At 43.6% G+C, this 25615-nt stretch overlaps 1 protein-coding gene across 2 annotated transcripts in view; it reads right to left on the bottom strand.

Annotated features, from left to right (window-relative positions):
• Positions 1-25615, bottom strand: part of adamtsl3 (ADAMTS-like 3) — a 601993-nt gene that overhangs the window by 154406 nt on the left and 421972 nt on the right. For both annotated transcript variants that reach the window (XM_078530447.1, XM_078530448.1), the window contains exons 16-17: positions 24104-24402; positions 22259-22388 (exon numbers count right to left, since the gene is read on the bottom strand). In XM_078530447.1, the coding sequence (XP_078386573.1) occupies positions 22259-22388; positions 24104-24402 (429 nt within the window). The remainder of the gene's footprint in view (positions 1-22258; positions 22389-24103; positions 24403-25615) is intronic.

Raw genomic sequence — 25615 nt, 5'->3', positions numbered from 1 at the left:
AGAGTAAGGTTAATGGTGACGGAAAATGGAAAGTGCTGTTCCAGAGACTGTTGCTGCAACTACTGTCGTTCAACATTTACATAATTGATTTGGACTCAGGTATTAGAATTAAATGTCACAATTTGCAGGTGACACCAAAATTGGAGGTAAACTGCGACAAAATACAAGACTATTTTAATTTTTTTTCATTCATTCATAGGATGTGGGCTTCACTGGCTGGGCCAGCATTTGTTGCCCATCCCTAGTTGCCCTTGAGAAGGTGGTGGTGAGCTGCCTTCTTGAACTGCTGCAGTCCACATGGTGTAGGTACACCCACAGTGCTGTTAGGAAAGGAGTTCCATGATTTTGACCCAGCAACAGTGAAGGAACAGCGATATATTTCCAAGTCAGGATGGTGAGTGATTTGAGGGGTAATTTCTATGTGGCGGTGTTCCCATCCATCTGCTGCCCTTGCCCTTCTAAATGGTAGTGGTCGTGGGTTTGGAAGGTGCTGCCTCAGGAGCCTTGGTGAATCCCTGCAGTGCACCTTGTAAATGGTACACGCTGCTGCTACTGTGCTTCAGTGTGGAGGCAGTGAACATTTGTGGATATGGTGCCAATCAAGCGGGCTGCTTTGTCCTGGTGTAAAGCTTCTTGAGTGTTGTGGGAGCTAAATTGTAGAATGTGTGTTCTTATGCATTCACCAGTTTGCTGTATATCCATATGTTTGATTCATCTCCGAGTAATGCAGGGATGACACTAGTTGCAATTCCAACCAGGTTTATATATATATTCTTGGTTTTGTGTGATTAACTTGATGAGGCAGATGATCACATCACTCATAGGAAAATAAAAGGTATCCTCATAACCACTGTCCTCATATGTTAATCTAGGCTCCTCTTCTGACGAAAGCCTTGTTAAATTGTGAGCATTGCTAAGGTTTTTCCTGTGAGTGTGTTCTAATGTGCATATTTAATCCATCCTCCTTGTTGAAAGCTTTGTCACAGTAGGGCCACTGGAAGGGCGCTCACCTATCTGGCTTCAAATGTGCACATGCAATGTTCATTGCTGGTAAAATTCTGGCCACAATATTGTCAAATCTTCCCCTTCTCTCTGGCATGTGTCCTTTAATGACTCTTAAGCACAGGGGGAGTCACAAGATCTTTGTCACACAGATCACCTTTGAAAGTTCACTCACTGTTGCTTATCAGTAGATGTCTCTGCAGGGAGAAGGGAGTCCGAAACAAAGCCTAACACTCATCACATTGGAATGCTCTCACTTCCTCATATATGTTTTTGTAGTCCTTGTACACATTTCTGAGGGCAAATTCTGTTGTGATGGTATATACACATTGTACCTCACACTGGAAGAGACTCCTCCACGTGTTGAACCGATAAAGTCGTCTTCTTCAATGACCTGCACAGCTTTGCAAAACTTGGAGCACAAGTTGTACCATTACTCCTCGAGCTGGACATGACATCGTGACTTGCTGAGCATTTCTATGATTTGGTCACAGTTTTGAAGGTATCTGACCATGATGGGACACGTGTCGATGGAATTGCCGAGATCTCTTTGGCCGGGACCTTTGTACCTGAGCTGGTTGGGCAGGCTGTGCCTGCGGCCTTGAGTCTAAGGGTGCATTACTGCTTAACCTCTTTGAATCCAAAATGGCAGATTTAATTTGTACAGCTAAAGTTGTGGCTTGTTCCAAGGTTAGATCATCATCCTCCATGAGGAGACATTCCCTAATTTGCGGAATCGAAGCCGTTTTAATTAATTGGTCACAAATTCACTCATTGGTTTGCGTGCCAAATATATATCTAAAAGCCACTTGCTGCAATGCTGCCATGTATTGTTTAAATGGTTTACCATTTCTCTGGCGTCTCTGATGGAATGTATATCATTTGATCATCACAATATGTATCTTCGAATCTTCGACAAGCTGATGACATTATTCTGCTTGGTAACTCGGTGGATGAGCTACAGGAGTTGACGGATTGTTTTGATCATGTTAACCTGAAATACAGTCTCCTGAGCAATGTTGACAAGACAAAGCTTATGGAGATGGGTGGAAAGACCTGCAAGATTCTGCTTAACAGAGTTCAGCTTCAACAGGTTAATATCTTCCGCTCTCTTGCGTCATTCATCACGGAAGATGTAGAGTCTACCAAAGAAATTCAAGCCAGAGTTAACAAGGGTCATGCTGTTATGAACTCACATAAAAGAGTATGAAGTAGCCATGGTATCATATTCTGAAAGCCCTTGTATGGGCGGTGACAATGTATGCAAAAGCTGGACCATAAAAAAGAGTGATGAGGCTCGAATAAGAGCATTTGAAATGAAAGGACTTAGACGGATATTACTTGTGTCATGGATGGCCAAGTAGACAAATGAGTGGATGCTTGAGAAAGCTAGTGTTAAGAGGAATTTTTTGAGGCAGCGATGTCAAGGAAGGTCTCATATTTGTATATGTGATGCAAACACGAGGGGAGTGTTTGGAAAAAGGAGTAATGCAAGGCAAAACATCGAGAAAATGTGCACAAGGAAGGCCCAAGATGGCATGGATGGATAATATCAGAATGTCGGCTGGCCTCTCTATGGGACAGGCAGTGAAGGTAGGGGGAATAGAAATCAGTGGAGAGAGATTGTTCAGAGTGCGGCCAATCCTTGGAACGAGGATGGATGAAAGACTTTACAACAAGACATAACACTATTCTTCAGCCCAAAGTGCTTTTCCAGAGCACTTACTGCCATATCAAATGGAGATGTATCTTCTGTGAGCTGCTCGAATATGCACTGGTCTTCTGCTCCAAGACAATGTACAAGAATTGCTTTCTTGCAGACCACTGCTACATCCAGGTTATCCATCCCTGTATTGAGAAAGTAGGTCTTGATCCCTGAAATCCATCATTCTGATGATATGGGAGGATCCCCCGGCAATAAAAAATAATCGTTCTAGAGCTGGTACAGTTAAACATTTCTTAAACATCCTTGTGGCCAATTTTGTTACATATATTTTATAAGTCTGATTTGCCTCAGAGCAATGCAAAAATTATACTAGTTCCAAATCCAAACAGGTTTATTTACAATACTTTAAAACTAACAGGATCTCTAGATACACACACGGTCTCAGCTGAGGTCTTCTCTTGTAGCTTGTCTGTTTAAATAGCTCTCTAGCTCCACTCACAGAGTTAAGCAACCAGGTACAGTTACATAATCAGAGAATCGACTAACATAATCAAACACAGATCAATCAAACAATTGAACACTACAGATGTGTAACAGGCAAATGGATTTCAATATGGATAAGTGTGAGGTGGCACATTTTGATAAGGAGAATAAGGAGGCCAATTACTCTTTGGAAAAGTCTAAATGGAGTAGAAATGTAAAGGGTTTTAAGGGTATAGATTCACAAATCATTATAAGTAGCAATGCAGGCCAACAAATCCATAAAAAGTGCAAACAAAGCACTGGAGTTCATTTGCAGAAGAACAGAATTCAAAAGCAAAGATATATGTTAAACTTTTCTGGAACGTTGGCTAGACCACACTTGGAGTCCTATATAGAATTCTGGTCTCGATATTATAAAAAAGACATAGAACCATTGGATAAGGTGCAAGAAAAGATTGACAACAATGCTGTCAGACTGAAGAGGCTGTGGCTCATTCATTAAATGTGCTAATAATCAGCCCTATACATTGGTTATTGCACCTAGCTGATGACAAAGGAAAATGGCGGCACCTCCGGTGAGCTAGTCTGCACCACCAAGATGAGCAGGGGCTACAACAGCTTGGCAACAGTCACCAATGCTGAAGACAACAACCCATAACAACACTTTAGCTTCATGTGTGGCACTGGTGGCAGAACCTGCCTCTCAAAGATTGCCCTCTTCTACCATCAGCAAATGTGTGTCGTATGAAGACACCCCGTCTGAAATAGATTTGTTTGCAGCATGTCCATCATCTTTTGTAGATGAAAGGATGCTGAGGTGGTGAGGTTACCTGCTTGATCCAGGTAACTTTAGACAAAAATCTAGAAAAAAAGTCAAATGTGTACTGAATAGTTCCTCTAATTGTTCCGTGGTGCATTATATGGCTCTAAATGATCTAGATCACTACCCTCATTTATACTTCTGAGAAAGTTGATCTTAGCTGTGATGGGGCTACCAAAAGTTACCTCAGTGCCCCTGATCTAGGGGTAGAAAAATAAATCAGCCGAGGCTTCCCATCCCTACATGGCATCGACTGAACTTTTTGGAAAGATAGAGCTCAACTGAAATGCTCCCATGGTTGCAAAGTCCCTTGACATTCACCACCTAGACTCACCAATAAGGATGAGTCACTGGTGATAGAACCATACCACAGCACAAGTTCCATATTTGAGGAGATGGAAAATTGTTTGGGCTGGGAGGGTGGCGTTGGGGAGGGAGAAGGGGGTAAGGGTATATTGAAATAATTGCTACACAGTGTGCCAGTACGCTTGTAGTTTTTTTTTTTAACATAGAAGTGTTAGGAAGCAGTTGGAAGATCTGAACAACCATCAGGTAATTAATGTATTTGATATGCTTAATAGCAACTCTAAGTTATTGAGATGTGGTATAACTGAGGAAGGGTTTTAGTTTACAATGAGTGCGTTGACTAATCATAAAGAGAACATTCTTCCCATTAATGATAAGATCTATTTAAGTTTTAATGTACAATCTGATTGACTTGCATTCTTTCAAAGCCAACAAAGACAATCATCACAGCTTGTTAACACAAATCATTGTATCTGGCTTAATGGGTACATAGAACCACTCAAATTCCAGAAAAGGACAGGCCATAACTTTATAACTGCTATAACTTTACATCAAAGCAAGGTTGCCAAGAGGAAATTCAAACCGACAGTGATTACAAATATTCTTGTTGAAATTCAGTAGCAATGGATATGACTGCAAAAATGCTGCTTGATTCTGTTGTCTTTGTACCAATTCTCACATCATCTATTTCCAAACTTACAACCATCATCTGTTTCTATTTTTCTCTTCAAAAGAATATTTTTCATGTCTCCGTATTACAGTATCAATTTATCATCAGGCTACTGTATGGTGATCAAAGTTTATGGAAAGGAAATTAAATTCTGGAAAGTATTATTTGCAGTTATATATGTATATATACATAGATATAGATATAGATATATACGTATAAACTGATGGGACCCAGGACAAGGGGAGCAGGAAATTTCTGTTTGTTTTCCTTTCTCTTAATACTCTTTACTCAAGTTTGGCGCAGAGTTTCAAAATGTGACCAATATCCCAGTCAATGTTTATCCCTCAACCAACATCATTTAAAAAACTGATTCCGTGCTTTGATCATTATCACACTGCTTGTGGGATCTTGCTGTGCACAAACTGCCTAGCATGTTTCCTACAGGACAGCAGTGACTACACTTCATTTAGTTGGACATAAGGCACTTTGGGGCATCCTGAGGTTGTGAGAAGTGCTATAGAAATGCAAGTGTTTTTCTTCTATCAAAGTGTATTTCTGTTTACACTGTATTTACAAGTGTATTTCTATTCAAGTCTATTTACAAGTTTATTTCTATTTGTTTTCTTTCATTATCAATGCTCAAATAACAAGTACCCAGAGGGAATATTAAATCTGAGGAGGGGCTGTGGATGATTTTTAAAAATTCATTCATGGGATGTGGGCTTCGCTGGCTGGGCCAGCATTTATTGCCCATCCCTAGTTGGTGGTGGTGGTGAGCTGCCTTCTTGAACTGCTGCAATCCATGTGGTGTATGTACTATCACAGTGCTGTTAGGGAGGGAGTTCCAAGATTTTGACCCAGCAACAGTGAAGAAATGGCGATATATTTCCAAGTCAGAGAGTTGGAGGGAAACTTCCAGGTGACGGTGTTCCCATCTATCTGCTACCCTTGTCCTTCTAGATGGTAGTGGTCATGGGTTTGGAAGGTGCTGTCAAAGGAGCCTTGGGGAATTCCTGCAGTGCATCTTGTAGATGGTATACACTTCTGCCACTGTGCGTCAATAGTGGAGGGAATGAATGTTTGTGGATGGGGTGCCAATTAAGTGGGCTGCTTTGTCTTGGATGGTGTCAAGCTTCTTGAGTGTTGTGGGAGCCACACTCATCTAGGCAAGTGGGGAGTATTCCATCATGCTCCTGACTTATGCCTTGTAGACGGTGGACAGGCTTTTGGTTTTTGGTGGGGGGCGGGGGGGGGGGTGCAGTCAGGAGGTGGGTTACTCGTCACACGATTCCTAGCCTCTGACCTGCTCTTGTAGCCACAGTATTTATATGGCTAGTCCAGTTCAGTTTCTGGTCAACGGTAACCCCCAGGATGTTGATAGTGGGGGATTCAGTGATGGTAATTTCATTGAACATCAAAGGGCGATGGTTGGATTCTCTCTCGTTGGAGATGGTCATTGTCTGACACTTGTGTGGCGCGAATGTTACTTGCCACACACACCAAGCCTGGATATTGTCCAGGTCTTGCTGCATTTGGACATGGACTGCTTCAGTATCTGAGGAAGTGCGAATGGTGCTGAATGTTGTGCAATCATCAGCAAACATCCCCACTTCTGACCTTATGATGGAAGGAAGGTCATTGATGAAGCAGCTGAAGATGGTTGGGCCAAGGACACTACCCTGAGGAACTCATACGGTGATGTCCTGGAGCTAAAATGATTGACCTCCAACAACCACAACCATCTTCCTTTGTGCTAGGTATGACTCCAACCAGTGGAAAGTTTTCCCCTGATTCCCATTGATTCCAGTTTTGTTAGGACTCCTTGATGCCACACTCTGTCAAACACGGCCTTGTTGTCAAGGACAGTCACTCTCACCTCACCTCGGGAGTTCAGCTCTTTTTCTACGTTTGAAAAAAGGCTGTAATGTGGTCAGGAGCTAAGTGGCCCTGGCAGAACTCAAACTGGGCGTCAGTGAGCAGGTTACTGCTAAGCAAGTGCTTAATAGCACAATTGATGACCCTTCCATTACTTTACTGATCATGGAGAGTAGACTGATGGGGCAGTAATTGATAGGTTGGATTTGTCCTGCTTTTTGTGTACAGGACATACCTGGGCAATTTTCCATGTAGCCGGGTAGATGCCAGTGTTGTAGCTGTACTGGAACAGCTTGGCTAGGGGAATGGCAAGTTCTGGAGCTCAAGTCTTCAGTACTATTGCCGGAATATTGTCAGGGCCCATAGCCTTTGCAGTCCCCAGTGCCTTCAGCCATTTCTTGGTATCACGTCAAGAGAATCGAATTGACTGAAGACTGACATCTATGATCCTGAGGACCTCCAGAGGAGGCTGAGATGGATCATCCAATCAGCACTTCTGGCTGAAAACTGTAGCAAATGCTTCAGCCTTATCTTTTGCACTGATGTGCTGGGCTCCTCCATCATTGAGGATGGGGATATTTGTGGAGCCTCCTTCTCCAGTGAGTTGTTTAATTGTCCATCACCGTTCACAACTGGATGTGGGCAGGACTGCAGATCTTAGATTTGTTCCGTTGGTTGTGGGATCGCTTAGCTCTGTCTATCACTTGCTGCTTATGCTGTTTGGCACACAAGTAGTCCTGTGTTATAGCCTCACCAGGTTGACCCCTCATTTTAAGGTATGCCTGGTGCTGGTCCTGGTATGCCCTCCTGCACTCTTCATTGAACCAGGGTTGATCTCCTGGCTTGATGGTAATGGTAGAATGGGGGATATGCCGGGCCATGAGGTTACAGATTGTATTCGACTACAATTCTGCTGTCGCTGATGGCCCACAGCGCCTCATGGATGCCCATTTGCTAGGTCTGTTCAAAATCTATCCTATTTAGCACGGTGGTAGAGCCACACAACGCGATGTAGGGTATCCTCAATGTGAAGGTGGGACACAAGGACCGTGCGGTGGTCACTTCTACCAATACTGTCATGGACAGATGCATCTGTAGCAGGCAGGTTGGTGAGGATGAGGTCAAGTATGTTTTTCCCTCTTGTTGGTTCCCTCACAGACCCAGTCTAGCAGCTATGTCATTTAGGACTCGGCCAGCTCGGCCAGTAGTGGTGCTACCGAGCCACTCTTGGTGATGGACATCGAAGTCCCCCACCCAGAGCACATTCTGCACTCTTGCCACCCTCAGTGCTTCCTCCAAGTGGTGTTCAACATGGAGGAGCACTGATTCATCAGCTGAGGTAATCAGCAGGAGGTTTCCTTGCTCATGTTTCATCTGATGCCATGAGACTTGGGTTCGGATGTTGAAGACTCTCAGGACAATTCCCTCCCGACCACCTTTTCTGGGCCTGTCCTGCCGGTGGGACAGGACATAGCCAGGGATGGTGATGATGGTGTCTGGGGCATCTATAAGGTATGATTCCGTGAGGATGGCAACGTCAAACTGTTGCACGATTAGTCTGTGAGACAGCTCTCCCAAATTTGGCACTATCCCCCAGGTGTTGCTAAGGAGGACTTTGCAGGGTCGACAGAGCTGCAATTGCCATTGTCACTTCCGGTGCCTCAGTCGATGCCGGGTGGTCCATCCAGTTTCATTCCTTTTTTGTGACTTTGTAGTGGTTTGTTACAACTGAGTGGTTTACTAGGCCATTTCAGAGGGCATGTAAGGGTCAACCACATTGCTGTGAGTCTAGAGTCACGTGTAGGCCAGACTTCCTTCCCTAAAGGACATTAACGAACCAGATGGATTTTTACAACAATCGACAAAGGTTCCATGGTCATCATTGGACATTTAATTCCAGATTTTTATTGCATTGCGCTGGCGGGATTTGAACTCAGGTCCCCAGAGCATTAACCCGGGTCTCTGGGTTACTAGTCCAGAAGACAATAGTCCAGCGACAATACCACTATGCCATTGCCTCCCCTATCCAAATTTCCAACATGCATTTAAATTTCTGACATGCAAAGCTCCCCGCTAACAGAGCAAATTGGGAAAATTATACCCCTCATCTGTTTGTTCTGGTCATTTACAGGAACATTAAAGATGCCATGGAATCATTTGAAGTAAAGTCAAGAGTTGACTGGTACCCTGGCCAACATTTCACCTTCAACCAGTACCACAAAAAATGAACCAATTCATTTCATCGCTGCTTGTGGGATGTTGCTGCTATGCTTGGCTACCTAGCCATAATAGGAGCCACAGAGAAATTCCTTGTACGAAGCACTGAGCCCTTTGCTGCAGTAATACTGCATAAACACAAGTTGTTTTCTTTACGTATTCTAGAAATTCACAACTCCATATTCTATCAAAAAAATTATGACAAGCAAGTCAAAATTACTTCCACCACCACCCTGGGTGTATTTTCTTATAGCATTGTTTGAAAAGGATCAACTGGGTGAAGCAAACTGAGGGAAATCAGGGAAGACCGCATGTGTGCGGCACAGTGCCACTGACTTTCCAGCCATTTTAATGAATGTGTGAAAACCAGGTAAGAACCACTGAGGGAGGAAAAAATTGGAGGACAGGGAGGAGGAAGGAAAGGGTGAAGTAAGAATGGAGAAAGGGTCGTGTGAAACCATGCTTTATGTTAAAAACAAGATTTGTGAATTTACTTGCTGGAAACTGGTAGTTTAATTTCAAAACGATTGAAATGGAGACAAGGTATCTGTAAAGCCACATCAGGAACAATGGCCTCGAAAGAGATGAATTGGGGCCATCTCCTATTCCATTAGCAAAGCATCCAGACAATCACTTAGGTAATCAACTGGGTGGAGACAAACCATTTGACATAATCACTTGGACAATGAGACACTGTCTGAGAGAGGAATTCCCAGCCATGGTCTAATCAAGGTAAATGAATACACTAGCCATGACCATATTTGGGTCACTGGACAGGTGGAAAGAGAAGTTATATGGCAAGCCAACCCTCTGTGTGTTTTAAGCATCTGTCTTCCCTTCAGAACAGGACTAGCAACTGAGGCACTGAAGGAACATGACTCTGAATGGGGTCCTTCCCTCTTTCTCCAACGACCTTGCAAGTTTGAAACCCTGTCTGCTGATTTTGACCATCCAGGTGCCGCCGACAGAAATTTTAAAAATAGCTCAACCCAGCACTGTTGTCATCAGAAGAATAGACGAATCATCTGTTTACATTTTTAAACTGCCTCGACACTGAAAGCAGCAGGACCACTGAGTTGAGCCTGAAGCCAGCCAAGTCACCAACCATCAAGAGCTGTAAACCACTTTAATTTTACAGGGCTCTAAATTACTTAATCTAACCTCCCACTGCAATCTGTGTATGTGTGAACTTCGAGTGTGTGTGTGTGCGAAAGTAATGTATTTTTATTATTTTACTTATACCTGGTTAAGTACAATAAAAACTATCCTTTTATTCTCTTTCGAATACTCAAGAAAACAGGGCTGAATGTGCCTTTTTTGGTCATAGTACGTAAACAGTTAAGCACTCACGGAATTGGCACATACCCGTTTTTTTTTTTAAAAACCTGTTGCGGTCAAGAGGAGAGGGAAAGAAGGGGGGGCATTTGACCCCTCCTCATCTGATTGTAATAATAGAATAAGAGGACACGAAGTTGGGGCCTGGCAAGAGGGGGTGTAAGCTCTGTGTTAGAAAATATTGAAGTGATTCCACTCAGCATCACTAACATGTTTCCAGGCAGAGGTACCCCTTTTAAATATGGGAGGACAAGTTTCAATTGGGAGCAGGAGACATAGTTGGTGATTAGGTAGCAGTGACATGGAAGAAAAACCCACGCATCAAGCAGGGAAGAACAAGATACTAAGATGAAGATCAGAAACTGCCACTTAAGAGCAAAAGAGGTGGAGAGGCACAGTGCTGGCTGACCTCCACTTTGTCAATTATCAGTGTGCTACTCTGCTCCATCACTTGGGGACACAGGCTCTGCTAATTCCTGCTTCCAAGCTTGTTTAAACATGCACTGTTTTGTATCTACCTTTCTTTTTTTAACCCATACAGCTTTTGAAAAGGCTAGAAAGTAATTTTTGTCCCTACCTACAGTCACTTGTCTTTAAGCGATTGCTTCTTTTTTATTCTGGTGGTGTCCTTTATGGGTGAAAGACGTTCCTTAATTCCAGCCCCTTCCATTGTCAAAAAGCAGCTTCCAGGCCTAATCCAGTCAAGAGGCTGCATCGTGTTAAATGAGAGCTACCCAGGAAGATACGGTGAGGTTGTCACTGTCAACTTGGGTGACTGAAAAGCTCAGCACCAGAAGAGAAATATAGACCCCTTACTTGAATCACTGTTTTCAAAAGTGAAAGGTTAATTTCACACAGTAAGGCAAATATTTTTGGTTCCAATACCTCCAAATCTAAGAATCAGTGATTTTAAAAGCAACACTTGGCAGTTCAGTGAAGCAAATTGGATAAATTTGTTTCTCCATTTAATTTCCTTCATTTTTCCACCTTCCAGAGATGGATCAACATCTTTGGCCATTACATGTAACACAGTGGTATTTTCTGAGCTCTTTGTAATTTCTTTCCAAGCGCAATTGTCATTTGCGGTAACTGCAAAATGCTGAGCTGTTTGCTTACAATTTTTGTGTTACACAGGAGATGATGATGAACGGATTGCTGCTTTAATCATAATAGTCATTCATGGCTTTCTAACAGTTGCACCTCAGTCATTAAAGCAGCAATTAATCCACAATTTAAGCATCAAGATTGATTTCTAACAACACTACTGTGAATTACGATTGAGATTAACGATTAAAGGGCCAGTCTACAACACTATAAATTACTATTGAAATGAACTACAAAGCGAAACACAGCCAAATGTAGTGAGATTCTATCTGCCAGCAATGCCAGAGACCAACATAACTGCTGCGACCTCAGGTCCCAGGTTCCGTTACCTTCAGGCAGTAAGCAGCTTTGGGATCTACGTTTCAGGCTGCAGCCAAGACAAAACTTGGAAGCTTCAGGCCCCAGTTCAGCAAAGCAATGTTCTTCAACAGCCCCAACTTCCCGCTTCCTCTGCAGTCAGCTGTCTGCAGCCTACGTTCATGCATGGGTGCCACTGATCAAGTGTGCACGGGCAGTCCCAAAATGGGTATGCGAGTGCAGAAGCGCTGAGAGTGCCTTGCAAGTAATCACCACTCTGAATTTTTATCCCTCAAGCAACATTACCAAAACATTATCACGCTGCTGCTTGTGGGAGCTTGCTGTGCACAAATTGGTTGCCATGTTTCCTACCGTAAAACTGTGACTATACTTCAAAAGTGCTTTGGCTGCAAAGCTCCTTGTAATATCCTGAGGTCAAGAAAAAAAGCTATATCAATGCAAATGCTTCCAAGCGGCATTGTGCACCTCCTCACCATCAATGTCTTCCTGAGCACTACAGACATTGTTCTGCTGAATAATTTCTCAAACGAATGGGTTTCTATGAATCCAGAATTTTACTTCACAAAAATAATTTCTCGTTGATCGTATGGACTGCAGATATAATGAAGGCAGCAGACATTGCTGCGGTGTTAACAAGAGAAATATGGAGTGATGTTTTCAATTATATACTGAACTAATATAAATTAAAAATGTGGCTGTCAATAGCATAATAAAGACAGACAGTGAATTAACTTTACAGACACAGAAAAGTCAGACATTTGGAACTCTCAGAATTTTTAACCGTGTGGTCAGCCTGTTTCTAGTAGCTATTAGGTTTTGGGGGGATTTATTTCACAGTTGATAATTTTTCTGTGCTGTTCATTGTAGGTAATCATCAGACAAGCAAACCCTTGCGATAGGTCACCTCTGTGTTCTTCTAGAGTGAAAGTTTAATTATCCAGCATAATGGAGCACAAACTCTTGGCTAATAATGGAAATGGGATGGCTAAAGAGAGCCTTATATTTGTCTATTTTAAAATGGTTGTTCACCTATGTGGTGCCATTCTGACTCCCTGTAGTTATTACGGCCAGCATCTGGATTCACCAACACTACCCCATCCCCACTTCATTTAGCAAGTAACTCTGGTGACAAATGGTTTCTTTAGAAGAATTGATAAATATCTTCACGATTGGGATGGCGATATGATTCAGGCTGGAGAGACTAGCTGCAGGAACATTAGGGGGAGACAGTGGTACAGTTGTAATGTCACTAAGACTAGTAATCCAGAGGCTCAGGCTAATGCTCCAGGGGACATGGGTTCAAATCCCACCATGGCAGCTGGAGGAATTAATTTTTAAAAATCTGGATTCGAAAGCTAGTCTCATTAATGGGTGACCATGAAACTGTCATTGATTGTCATGCAAACCCATCTGGTTCACTAATGTCCTTTCGGGAAGGAAATCTGCCATCCTTACCTGGTCTGGCCTACATGTGATGCCTGACAATGTAGTTGACTCTTAACTGCCCTCTGAAATGGCCTAGCAAGCCACTCAGTTCAAGGACTACTAGGGATGGACAACAAATGCCAGCCTTGCCAGTGACACCAGCATCTCATGAAACAATAAAAAAAATCACCATCAAAGATTTATTTACTATCAATTATATTTATTTATTGGCTAATTCACTTTCACAACATTAAAAACGTACAGCACGGGAGGATGACATGCTACCCAATGTGCCTGATCCAATTGAAAAATGGCTATCTAGCCTAATACCACTTTCCACTCTTGGTTTTAGCCCTGTAGGTTACTGCAATTCATGTGTATATCAAAGTGTTCTTTAAACATGGTGAGAGTTTCTGCCTCTACCACCCTCTCAGGCATTGAGTTCCAAAGCCACACCACCCTTTATTCTTTCTGCCAATTACTTTAAATCTACACTCCCAGTTATTGACCTCTTTGCTGACAAAAATAGGTCCTTCCTTTCTTCTCTATCGAGGCTGCTCATAATTTTATGCACCTCAATTAAATCTCACCACCCCCCCCCCAAGCTTTTACTGTCCCAGAGAAAGCAAACCCAGCCTATCCAATCTTTCCTCATGATCAGCTTCTCGAATGAAATATTCTAGAGATTACGTTCTTTACCAGGATATCCACAGGCAAATCGTTGGTGTGACTGCTTCTGTCAAGGGTGAATCACATTCCAGTATCATAGCTTCTGATGAAAGCACATCAATCTGAGGCATTAAACTCTGTTTCTTTCTCCACAGATGCTGCCTGCCTTCACGAGTGTTTCCAGCATTTTATGTCAGACTTCCAGCATCTGCGGTATCCTGCTTTTGCACCACAAATGTGATTTAAAGCAGAGCTTACAGTGACCAGAGGAGAAGAACCCCTCAGTGCTTTAATTCAAGTTTTCTGTCCTTTTACTGATGCAGCTGCCAAAGCAACTCTTCATTCCATCTGTGTTAGTGATCTAAAAACCATGTTTCCTTCATTTTTTTTTCTCCGTATGGGCCATTAGGGATATCTAGCTGAACTGCAAGTAGATAAACAAACATTGGAACACAAGTGTACAGACAGCAAGGGTCACAGAAAATTGAACTCATCTACACATCTAATAAGGAGCTGCCAAAGCTTACATTGATGATGAAGTGAAAAAATATTCTGTGTAATATTTCTCCCTGTGCACATGACCAGGGGTCAAACCTTACAACTCTTTAAAATGTGAGGGGCCGAAATTCCACTCAAAGCACAAAGGAGACATAAGACCATTTGCAGGGCACGTTTTGTGCCTCTGGCACAGAGAAGGGACCTCCCCGAGTTTTCCCAAGGTGTCCCGACTGGCATTATAATGTGCGGCTGCGGACACCAAAGGGATAGAATTAAGGCTGCATCAACACTTATTGCCTTCAGAAAATTCTCAGGTTCATCTGGTTTTGTTGTGAGCTGTGGCCAAACGAGCCAGAAGTCTGTACTTTCCCAGGGAGAAGTAAGGACAGCTGCCTTTTCCGAGATAGCCCGGAAGGTTTAATTGAACCTAGTCACGGCAATGAGGTATCCCATTTTTTAATTCTGAATGACAGTCAAATTAAGTGGCTTGACAGAGGTGGCCAAGCAGGTGAATGCATTTTTTTGCTCTGAAGAGGCCAAGTTCCCAGATGGGGAACAACTCAGCACCTTGAAATTTGCACAGGGAAATCGAGTGCAGTACTTATTGCTTTCAGTCACTGCCCAACATTCCTGCAGCATACACACTGGCTTGGATCAGTCTCTCCGCCAAATAGTTCTGGCAAGTAGTTCTGGATCGAGACATCTAAAATAGGTTGCAGACTCTAGAATACCCAGCATTTCGCTAGCAGCACCTGATGGCGCTCCTATAAAGAGTAACTCTTTCGAGTTATCAACAGTCACAGATTGTAATTCTTTCGAGTACATTCACAGTTCTTGGTTTCCCGGAGTGGGACATGAACCCACAACCTTCTGATTCAAAGGCGAGGGTGCTATGAACTGAGCCACAGCTGACACCTCAGTAATCGCTCCTATACCAGCACCACAAAAACGGGGACAGAATTAGGGAGGCAGGAGTATCCCACAGACGGCAGGAGCTCAGCAGAGAGTGAGGCAGACAAAATTCAGGCAGGGTCATGGAGAAGAATCCCAGCCACAGAGGTTCCCCTTCAACCAGCTGAGATGTTCCATTCCCTGCACACATCGTTTTGGCCCTGACCCACATCAAGCTTGTCTTTTCCCGGTAAAGCTCTCGTTGGCCTCAGAGGCCACAGGTGGCACCATGACACACTCCCCAAATCCACACGTTGATGCTGTGTGTTCATGCTCTCTGCAGATTTTTTTGTCTCAATGGAGCTCAAATCCAATTTGCATATCTGATTACTGAAATGAGGCTCTTGCACATTCTCTGAGAGCTTTTTACAGGAGCCACAAATTTAGGAGTTGTGCAAGCTCAGCGGGCAGCCAGCAAAGTCAGTCACCAGCCAGTCTGCTAGTCTAATTCACGCAAGTTCTTGTGCTCACCAGCAATCGTTTTCCTGTTTTGGTCCTGTTAGGAACATGAATCACGATATGCCAATGACATCCCTTACCTTGGCTGAATGATTTAGTTAGCAAGGCCCTACCTGCTGAATTGTATAGCGGTGGTTCCAAATCTCTAACTTCCTCTCACCTCACAACCTTCTGAGAACTTAGCATTCTCCAACTCTGATCTCTTCATCTCCACTTACTTCACTCCACCAGTTGTGCCTTAAGCTACTGAGCCATTAAGCTCTGGAATTCTCCCCCAAACCTCTTTGGCACTCCATTGCTCTTGACTCCTTTAGGATTCTGCTTAAAGCCTACCCCTCTGGCCAAGCTTCAGGTCACCTGCCCTCCGACTTGGTGCCAACTGTTGCCAGATCATTGCCTGTGCCTAACAGGTGCTATATAAATGCAGGTTTTAGTTGTTGCGTGGCACAACTTGGCTTTAGTCATCTCCTTGTAATACAGCAATAGCTATTATATCAATGAAACCCTATGGATAGCTGGGACTGTGAGCCATAAAGGCTGAGCACAATGCTGGTGTTCACAGTTAATGCAGTGGTTATCATTAACAGACCCACACACAAGCAAAGCGTGCACAGCTACTCAGTGACATAACTATATCTGCCACAATTGATTTGTGCTCTAGAACAGTTTGTGCTTTAAATTATATTACTCAGTTCTGTTGAAGGTTCATGAGGACTCGAAACGTCAACTCCTATCTTCTCTGCCGATGCTGCCAGACCTGCTGAGTTTTTCCAGGTAATTCTGTTTTTGTTTTGTGCTTTAAATTGTTCACCTTTTTTACAATTAGACTTAGAAACTTCCCGGGTCAATTGACACATGAGGCAGCATGTGCTTATGTCTGTTTCCATAGCTACATTCTACCTGGAACAGGTCACCAGCCAGCCGCCAGAGCCTATAGCTTGAGGGGTGCCACTCAGCATCAAACATGGCTCTCCTGCTCTTACCACCTGCCATAAGCATTGGGAGGCAGTGGCATGGTGGTAATCCAGAGGCCCAGGCTAATGCTCTGAGGATGTGGATTCAAATCCTGTCAATGGCAGCTGGTGGAATTTCATTTCAATCACGAAAATATCTGGAATTGAAACTTAGTCTTAGGGATGGCGACCGTGAAACTGTTGTCCATTGTTGTAAAACCCCATCTGGTTCACTAGTGTTCTTTAGGGAAGGAAATCTGCCGCCCTTACGTGCTCTGGCCTACATGTGACTCCAAACCCACAGTAATATGGTCGACTTTGAAATGACCTAGCAAGCCATTCAGTTCAAGGGTAATTAGGGATGGGCAACAAATGCTGGCCTTGCCAGTGATGCCCACATCCCATGAAAGGATAAAAAGTAAGCATATTTATGTACAAAATAAGCCATTTGGCCATGTTATGAGCACATCTTCCACGGCCTTCAAGTCATGGGAATTGAACCTGGAGTTTCTGGCTCAGAGGCCAGGACGCTATCCATGGTGTCACAGGACCGCCCTTTATAACACCCTCTTCCTCAATTCTTGGCTGTTTGAGGGGGAGCACGGGGGAGGTTAGCTGAATCCCCAAAACTCAAAAAAGTGGTTTCAAACTGACATACTGAGAAGCCTTTGAAACGTACAATTGCAACAGCCTCGGTGAAAGGCTTGGACTCACAGGACCTGCTCTGCTTTCAAGGTGATTACAGACTTTTTGGGAGCCATTTCCCTTACCTTGGAGTTTACTCATCTTCACCTCACTTCCCTGCTGTCAGCTTTCACTGCAGCGCGGGAGCAGCTTATGTAGCTATACCATGGAACTTTGATAAGCAGCAACAGGAGAACCACATCAACAGCAGAAGCAGCAGCAATGATGCCAACAACTGCAGCACAAGCAGCTGCCTTCTCTGCAGCCACACACTCTTCCACAGGGCAAATGGGATGGACACAGAGCGAAGGAAGCAATACCCCATAGCATATGCACAGGGGCAAGACTCGGCCATCAGGGCAGGAGGCCACAGTTGCAGCCCTGCCTGGGTGGTGGGGGGTGCAAAGAGTGAGAAGGGGAAGAGATCTAAGATTCCCCATCTACACTTTCTCCACCTGTCCTCTCGTGGCCCACCTGCAATCTCCTGCGGGCCAAGAGCTGGAGAGCACGTGGCTGCATTTCACCGAAGGTGAACTATCAAGGCGAGGCTTTCCTTCATCCAGTGTAAAGTGGCAGACAGAGCATGCAGGCCACTGTCAAGGCCAGCACACACTCAATGACCTGCTTTGTTTGATTCTTCGTGTTGGTGGCCATTCTTTCCGTGGAGGTGGATATCAGCACAAATGCCTGAGGCATCATGGTACTCAGGTGAGAGATGGATTCCACCATTCTCCCTCCAAGGGTGCACACTGGAAATGCTGACAGAAGAACTCACATTTCCCATTGCTGCTCCCGAAATGTCACTCTCATGAATGACTCCCGAGAGTCAGTATCTATGCCCAGTTAAGTAGAGGTTGGAGTGTCCTGTGACCTCTGACAAGGACACTCCAGCACTGTCCCTGCCTCCAGCTCCTGTTCACACGGTGTGTGCCTCACCATAAGACAGCTCAGCTACCTCCTACTGTAATATTCACCAAGGTACAGGACGTCCTTGCTTTAAGTTGCCCCACTTAACACCATTTTGTTTTGAAGTCATTTATGGTTTAGGGCCTGTTTTGCCGATTTATGTTGCCATTTTGGTTTTTATGTTATTTGTGTAGGTCATTGGTAGAGATGCACATCGTCATTGCAAGATGTTGTGTGTCTTCATCGTTGTTGGCAGAGCAATGGAACAGTGCTGTCGGAAGGTTTGCCTGCAACCATAGGAGTTGGCTTAAGAGATTCCTAGATCAGCCCTGTTTCCGCCCAGCTCGTGACCTCATTCCCGTCCTGCTTCTAACCTGCTCGCAGTCTTGACCTAGCCTGATTTCTAACCTACTTGCTACCTCACTCCCACCATGCTCACTGCCCCACTCACTGCCCCGCTCGCTAGCTTGCTCACCGCCTGACTCCAAGTGACCCAGAGTGCTATCGATTCGCTGATTCCACATCCAGGTAACAGAGACCAGGGAGAGACTCGCTGGGGGTCAGGGAGAGACTCACCGGGGGTCAGGGAGAGGCTCACCGGGGGCTGGGGAGAGGCTCGCTGGGGGTCGGGAGAGAGACACTGGGGATCGGGGAGAGACTCACTGGGGAACCTAATTCCAGCTTATACATAAATTTAATGCAAAAATCTGATTTGCTTAATGTTGTTTCACTTAAAGTCATACTTCTAAAGAAACCAACCAGGATGTGAAAGAGGAATTACTGTTTGTGTATCTGCGCTTGTGAAGGGTGTACATGAGTCATGTGGTGGTGCATCCTCAAAGAGCTCAGTCTCCTCTTGCTCCAGCTCCTCCTTCACCCTAGAAGGGCCAGTGGGAGACTGAGTTGTTGCTGACATGGGGATTGTGCATATCATGATAGTTCAGTGAGGGATGAGATCAATTCAACATGAATGGCTGTTAAGTGCCAAGTGCCGGTGTGATATCTAAGGCTGTCACCAGGCCTGTGGGCCACCCTTCATGGGGTTGATGCCTAATGTCTGTGCCACCCTGCTGATCTCCAAGGTGTCGCCCTACACTGCGGTCAGGGTGGTTGTGGATGCAGAGCCACCCCAGTTCTTTGTCTCTCCCTGGAGTTCTGCGCTTTACTCCGCAATGTGAGAGAGCTGAGAGTTATAAGTGTGAGAAGCGGAATATGTGGAGATGATGGAATAAGAATACTTATGGAAGGTGACTGTGAAAGATGAGGCAGGGATGGAAATAGGATGCGAGTGTTGGCTGTTCAGATGAAGGTTTGAGGAGGTGCCTGGAGATAAAGGAGTATGTGGAATAGCAAGGTGTGTTAGTCAGAGGAGTGACCAGAGAGTGATTGATGCCACCTGCAAGTCGGATGGAACTCACTTTTCCTGACCTAATGAGGTCATAAAGCCTTTCCGCTGTATCCAGGTCCTGGGCACCACATTGCTGCTGCTGACATGCTCCGTATTATTCCAACCTCGCCTATTTAGCCTGGGTGGCTGCTCTCTTCTGCTCATCTTGAGGAAACTGCAGGTTCTCCCAGGACCTCAATGCCTCCAGAATGATTTCCAGGAAGAGTCAGGGTACTGGGGACAAGGGGCAGTGTTTCCACATCTTTCTTCCACTTATTAGCCTCCCCCAGCCCTTGACAATCAAGGTTTCCTGCAGCCATTCTGACCCCTACCGGGGTCTCTTTAAAGAAAGATCCGGCATTGACAGAGTGCGGGTCATCACGGCATCCACACTCTCTGATTGGTCAGGAATCAGGAAGTGTTATGGCTGAGTTAAAAAGCCTCAGCAAAGCCCGCTCCAGCTGGCCCCTCTGCGGTGTGCAGGTCTGTTCAGATTTAGTACCATGCTTCATCTTTTATTTAACAGCATTAGCTCTAGGTCAGAACTCATTTTTCATTTATATCTCCCCCTGCACAATTCTGCTGGAGTTTCTCAGAAAGCAAGTGGAGTTAAAAGAAAAGTTAATTACCGGTTGCTATTGGTGGGGCCTTCCTGTTTACTCACATGCTTCAAAAGTAACTTGTGTATGTGAATTGCTTTGAGATGTACTGGCTTGATAATTCACCATATACAAAGTTCTTTCTGATCAACACAGAAGAGGAAAATCTGGCCCTTCATGACTGAAAGTTGTAACCACTAATTTCAAGGATATTTCCAACAGGGTCACATTCCAATGAAGAGAAACTGAAGGCAAATCAGTAGAGAAAATAAACAATCATAAAAATTAGGAAGAATACTATTCCACAGTTCATACCACAACTACATTTCTGGTTATTTGAAAGGTTTCGAGGTCCCAAGTGTATCTTCTAATTTTACAGAAATGACTTCTAAAGGAAACCAACTTTCAATTTCCTCTGTTTATTTAGTTCAACTGCACCACGTCCACATGACAAGAGTAAGCAAGGAATCTGCTCTCAGGCCTTTTATAATGTTGCCATATTACGGACTAGTCACTAGGAGGTACAAGAGTATCGTGTAGGAGAGAATTCCCCTTCCCCACAGGGATGGTTGGTATCTGCACACCGGCTTCCCCAGGGATTGGACAGATCCACCATTTGGGGAATGCACAGGGTCAGGAGCCATAAATCAATGTCTTCTATCACACCGTTGCACATTAGTGAACATCCTGCACTATATGCTGCTTAAAAGCTCCATCCCAAGCTTTTATAGGCCTAGCTTGGTCGTCAAGCAGTCTGCAGCACCCAAACATTAATCGCTGATTATTTAAGTCAACATTAATTCTGACTTTAAAAGAAACGTTTATATGTCTTCATTTAAAACTTTTTTTATAAGCATGTAACCTAGTAACTGTTTCACTGGACTCGCAACCCAGAGAAATCCTACATTTGTGCATGCATCTTGCTGAATTTGCCCCATAGTTCACTGTATCACCCAATAACCCGAAAGGTTATGAATATGAACTGGTACTGGGTCTCTCAGGTATCTGTTTTAGACTTCAAACCCAATGATTGGAGGCAGATACTGTAGTCTGCATTTGTTTCTACCTTTTTGTTGCGTCTCTTACAGAGAACCAGTGTGGGCTTGACAGGCCACAGAGCTCCTTCTGAGCTGTAACCATTCTGTGATGCTCATACTAGGATGGAAAATTAGGTGAAAATGCTGATGTTTTTAGCATAATGTAGCATCTGTCCAAATAAAAATAAGCTCATTCAAACGAAACAATGATGACCGAATCTTGTTGTATATCAAATGTTATACTTCCTGTCATTGTCAGTTCAGGAATGCTGGATACAAACAACACTATCATTGTTAAACCAGGTGGGATGTCGAACACAATTTCAAAAGGCAATGCAGGAAAATTAATGGATCATTGTTATCGGTGTTGCTGCCCACTCCTTCAAGCTGTTTCAATTGCAGGATTCCTGCCTCAGCAGCCTCCCTGTCACACCCTCCCTGTCACACCTCCTCCCTCCCCCAACCCCCACTCCTCCTCCCTTCCCTAACCCCCACCCCAACACTGCTCACCTCCCTCGTGGCAAAACCCCAGAAACACCGAAAATATGCAGATTATCTTGACATTGGAAACTGGGGTCTGGACACGCTGACACTCCAATGCGGCAGAATAGGTGGAGTGTGGAAATATCCCAAATTATGTTTTTTCATTTAATTGAATTGTAAGCTAAGAGGAGCTTCACACAAAACACTATTCTGCCTCAAAGCTACAGCCCAACATTATTGCAGAGGGCTGAAAGACAACAATGGGTCTTTACATACCTCCCTTCACAACACTGTAGACTCGTCTAATTTAATTGAATATATTTCTCATTTAGTTTGGAACATGAATTACAAAATGCAAAGTGAAAAGCTGCTTTAAAGGTTATTTCCCCGGATGTGACGAATGAAACATACCTGGGAGGACAAGGCTCGGTACCACACGCTCGAACCATATGTGGGGGACGTTTGAAGGCGTCACACAGACTGTCATCCACGCTTTCCTGTGTGTGTTTGTTACGACACACAACTATCGTTTCCTGTTTCCCTGACAGTGAAAATAAAAACAGAATGATCAAAGGGGTCAGGATTTGCACACAAGTTGCCCGAATTGATTAACCGATATGCAATGCTAAATAAGATAGGTCAGTAAATAACTTCTAGTACACCATGAAAACTTCCAGTATAAATTAAGCATACAAAATACATCAGGCACATGCTTTTTGTTTGCATTGGATGATGTAATAAACAATCTCTGCACGCTTTTTTTAACGCTTTGAACTCTTGCTTACAAGTTTTACACCAGCAAAGTTCATACACACTTAAAATAAAGTTGTTTCCTATTTTTCAACATCAGAAGGTGGAGAATAAATATCTCCAAATTGGATTAACGTTGCTCTGGGATTACGCAACAGGATATGCTTACAACAAGGTACGACAAGAAGGTCACCAACTCTTTATCCAGCAAGTGATGGCTTGCTCCAGAGTGCCACATTTGACAATAATCTTCCACATTTATAAAACAGATTTTTTATTTTTTTAATTCTTGCTCGGTAGATAGGTGTCACTTGCAAAGCCAGCATTCATTATCCATTTCTTACTGCTATTCAGCAAGCTGCTGTAAGTCCATGTGGTGAAGGTATTTCCATAGTGGGGGTTGAATAGGGGGTTCCAGGATTTTGATCAAGCAATACTTGTCCAGTTTAGGATGGTGTGTGATTTGGTGGTTGAATGTCAAAATGCTGTCTCAAGCAACCGCTTTTAAGCACTACTCCCCTCAGATGATTCGTTTTGGTAGAAAATGTGGAAAGACAATATAAAGGGTAGAATTGTAAAGGCAGCAGAGGAACCTGGATGTGCGTGTGCATGGTTCAATGAAGATGTGAGGACAGTTGAGAGCATGGTTAATACTTACAGCATCATGGGCTTTATCGATGGGGACTTTGAGTGCAAAATCAAGGAAGTTATGTTAAATCTGTATAATACACTGGTTCAGCCTTATCTGGAATATTGCGTCCAGTTCTGGGCACCACATTTCTGGTAGGCATCAGACAGTGTACTTCAGTTATGTAGAAAGATTGAAGAAGTTGGGATAGCTCTCCTTGGAGAAGGTAAGGTTGAGAGGAGACTTGATAGAGGTGCTCAAAATGATGAGGGGTCTGGACAGAGTGGATAGGAAGAAACTGTTCCGTTTGGTGGAAGGATTGAGAACGAGACGGCACGGATTTAAGTTAATTAGCAAAAGAAACAATGGCGACATGAGAAAAAAAAATTTTCCACATAGTGAGCATTTAGGATTTGAAATGCACTGCCTGAGAGTGTGGTGGCGGCAGGGTCAATTGAGGCTTTTCAAAGGGAATTGGATCATTATTTGAAAAGGAAAAATTTGGGGAATGGCTGTGAGGAAAAAGGCAGGGGAGTGGCACTAGGTGAACTGCTCCTTCAGAGGGCCAGCACATACATGACAGGCCAAATGGCCTCCTTCTGTGCTGTAACCATTTAATGATTCTATGAGAGGAAAAGTAGCTGGGACTTAGGTTCCTAATCACTACCTTGTGACCATTCCTGGAAGTATACAGGTGCGGAGCTTAGATTGCATTGTGATGCTTCCTGTAACCAAATAGCTTGCCGACATTGATTTGGGTCAATTTCTGCTAAAGTAATGGAAAGAAGAAATGATTTTGCAGTAGTCTAGCTTAGTTTTAGGGCAAAAGAGAATTAAGAAACTCAACAACACCATACTTGAAGTTATAAAAAAAATACCTCTTAAACATGAAGCTGAACATGGGGTGAAACCTTCATATTCCCAGTCAAATTGTTCTTCCATCTCATTGTCATCCCGATCGTAGTAAGTCACCTCTGATTCCTCTGTTCCAGTAGCACCATCACACGGTGCAGAGAAACAAACTTGCTCGGTGGGCGGCTTATCTTCTTCACATTCCTCATCTGGCAGCTCTTCCACTGTTTGAGAAAATGAAAGCAGAACACGGCACTTGACTACTCGTACTTGTTTGCCAACTCCACATGAAGAACTGCATTGTGACCAGGGTTCAGGAATGAACCTGTGAAGGAACAAGAAAATAATGAGCATTACTATCCCTAGTTCAATATTAAACTTTATGCCCCCTGTCACCTCACACAACAAGTATAGCATTCACCGCTATTTGTGTACAAATCAGACAACTACTTCTGTTGATGTGCGTAGTTAGACACAGAAGTAAGGCATTTGGTATCTGAGATACCCTACTCATCTAAAAGCTGCATGGAAATGGCATCTCACTCTCTGGTTTCCCAATCAAATGGCGTGAAGTTCCTGTACCGACTTCATTAGTCGGGGCTAAGAATGCCATTGGAAGTTGGAGCTTGCCCATTTCAGTCTCTTTTAATGGCATAGCAAGCCCTAATAATGTGAAACAACCTCTTTGGCACTGAAAGTTCAGTTTTACAATTGTGGAATCCCATTTCTTCATCTTTTGGTTATTGTTTGAAATTTAAACTTTGTTTAAAAAAATATATAATTTTTTAAACTTTCCTTTTTGTCTTTTATCCTCCTCAGTCAATCCTGGCTTTAGTTACCTCTCATCAACTTTTGATTGAATTCATTATTTTAACTGGCACTTTTTGGGTCAGACTCTGTGCTACTCATTAGCAGTTCTTCATTCCGTTTGCTTAAGGAGACACCGTTTCTTGCTCTGGTCTAACAGGTGCCCTCTTTGTCAAACTTGCCATTTTACCTTTGCACTAGATTGGGGCATGTTGTAACTGTGAAGTCCTGTTCCCCTGTACTGGCCCCATTTCCATTGACAATCTGCAGCACCACAGATTCACCAATGTATTATTGAAACTACTGAATTAAGTCTCTGATGCACAAAGCAAAACTTAATGTAGGAAAACAAGGCATACAAGGCTATGGGCCTATTGCTGGAAAATGGGATTAGCATAGTTAGATACTTGTTTGACTGGCGCAGACTCGATGAGCTGAAGGGCCTTTTTCTGTGCTGTAGACCTCTATGGCTCTATGACTCAAGTACACAATACATTTTCACTCACCAAAAATCCTCCATGCTCAGTAAAATACCTTTATTGCATTCGATTGTACAAAATTGTGCAACTGAAGTACATTCTTTTTAAGGCTATCCACTAGACTACGATTTAGGATTATGAAATGCAACTTCGGAAAGTTAAACATTAGCATTGTTCTCTAATGTAAATCTTCAAAACTTTAACAAATGGATCTGGATTAGCTCCGCTGTGTTTAAAAACAGCCCACCAAAA

Source organism: Cetorhinus maximus, chromosome 26, assembly GCF_964194155.1.
Source record: "Cetorhinus maximus chromosome 26, sCetMax3.hap1.1, whole genome shotgun sequence".
Taxonomy (NCBI): domain Eukaryota; kingdom Metazoa; phylum Chordata; class Chondrichthyes; order Lamniformes; family Cetorhinidae; genus Cetorhinus; species Cetorhinus maximus.
This window is presented reverse-complemented; position numbering and strand designations above follow the sequence as displayed.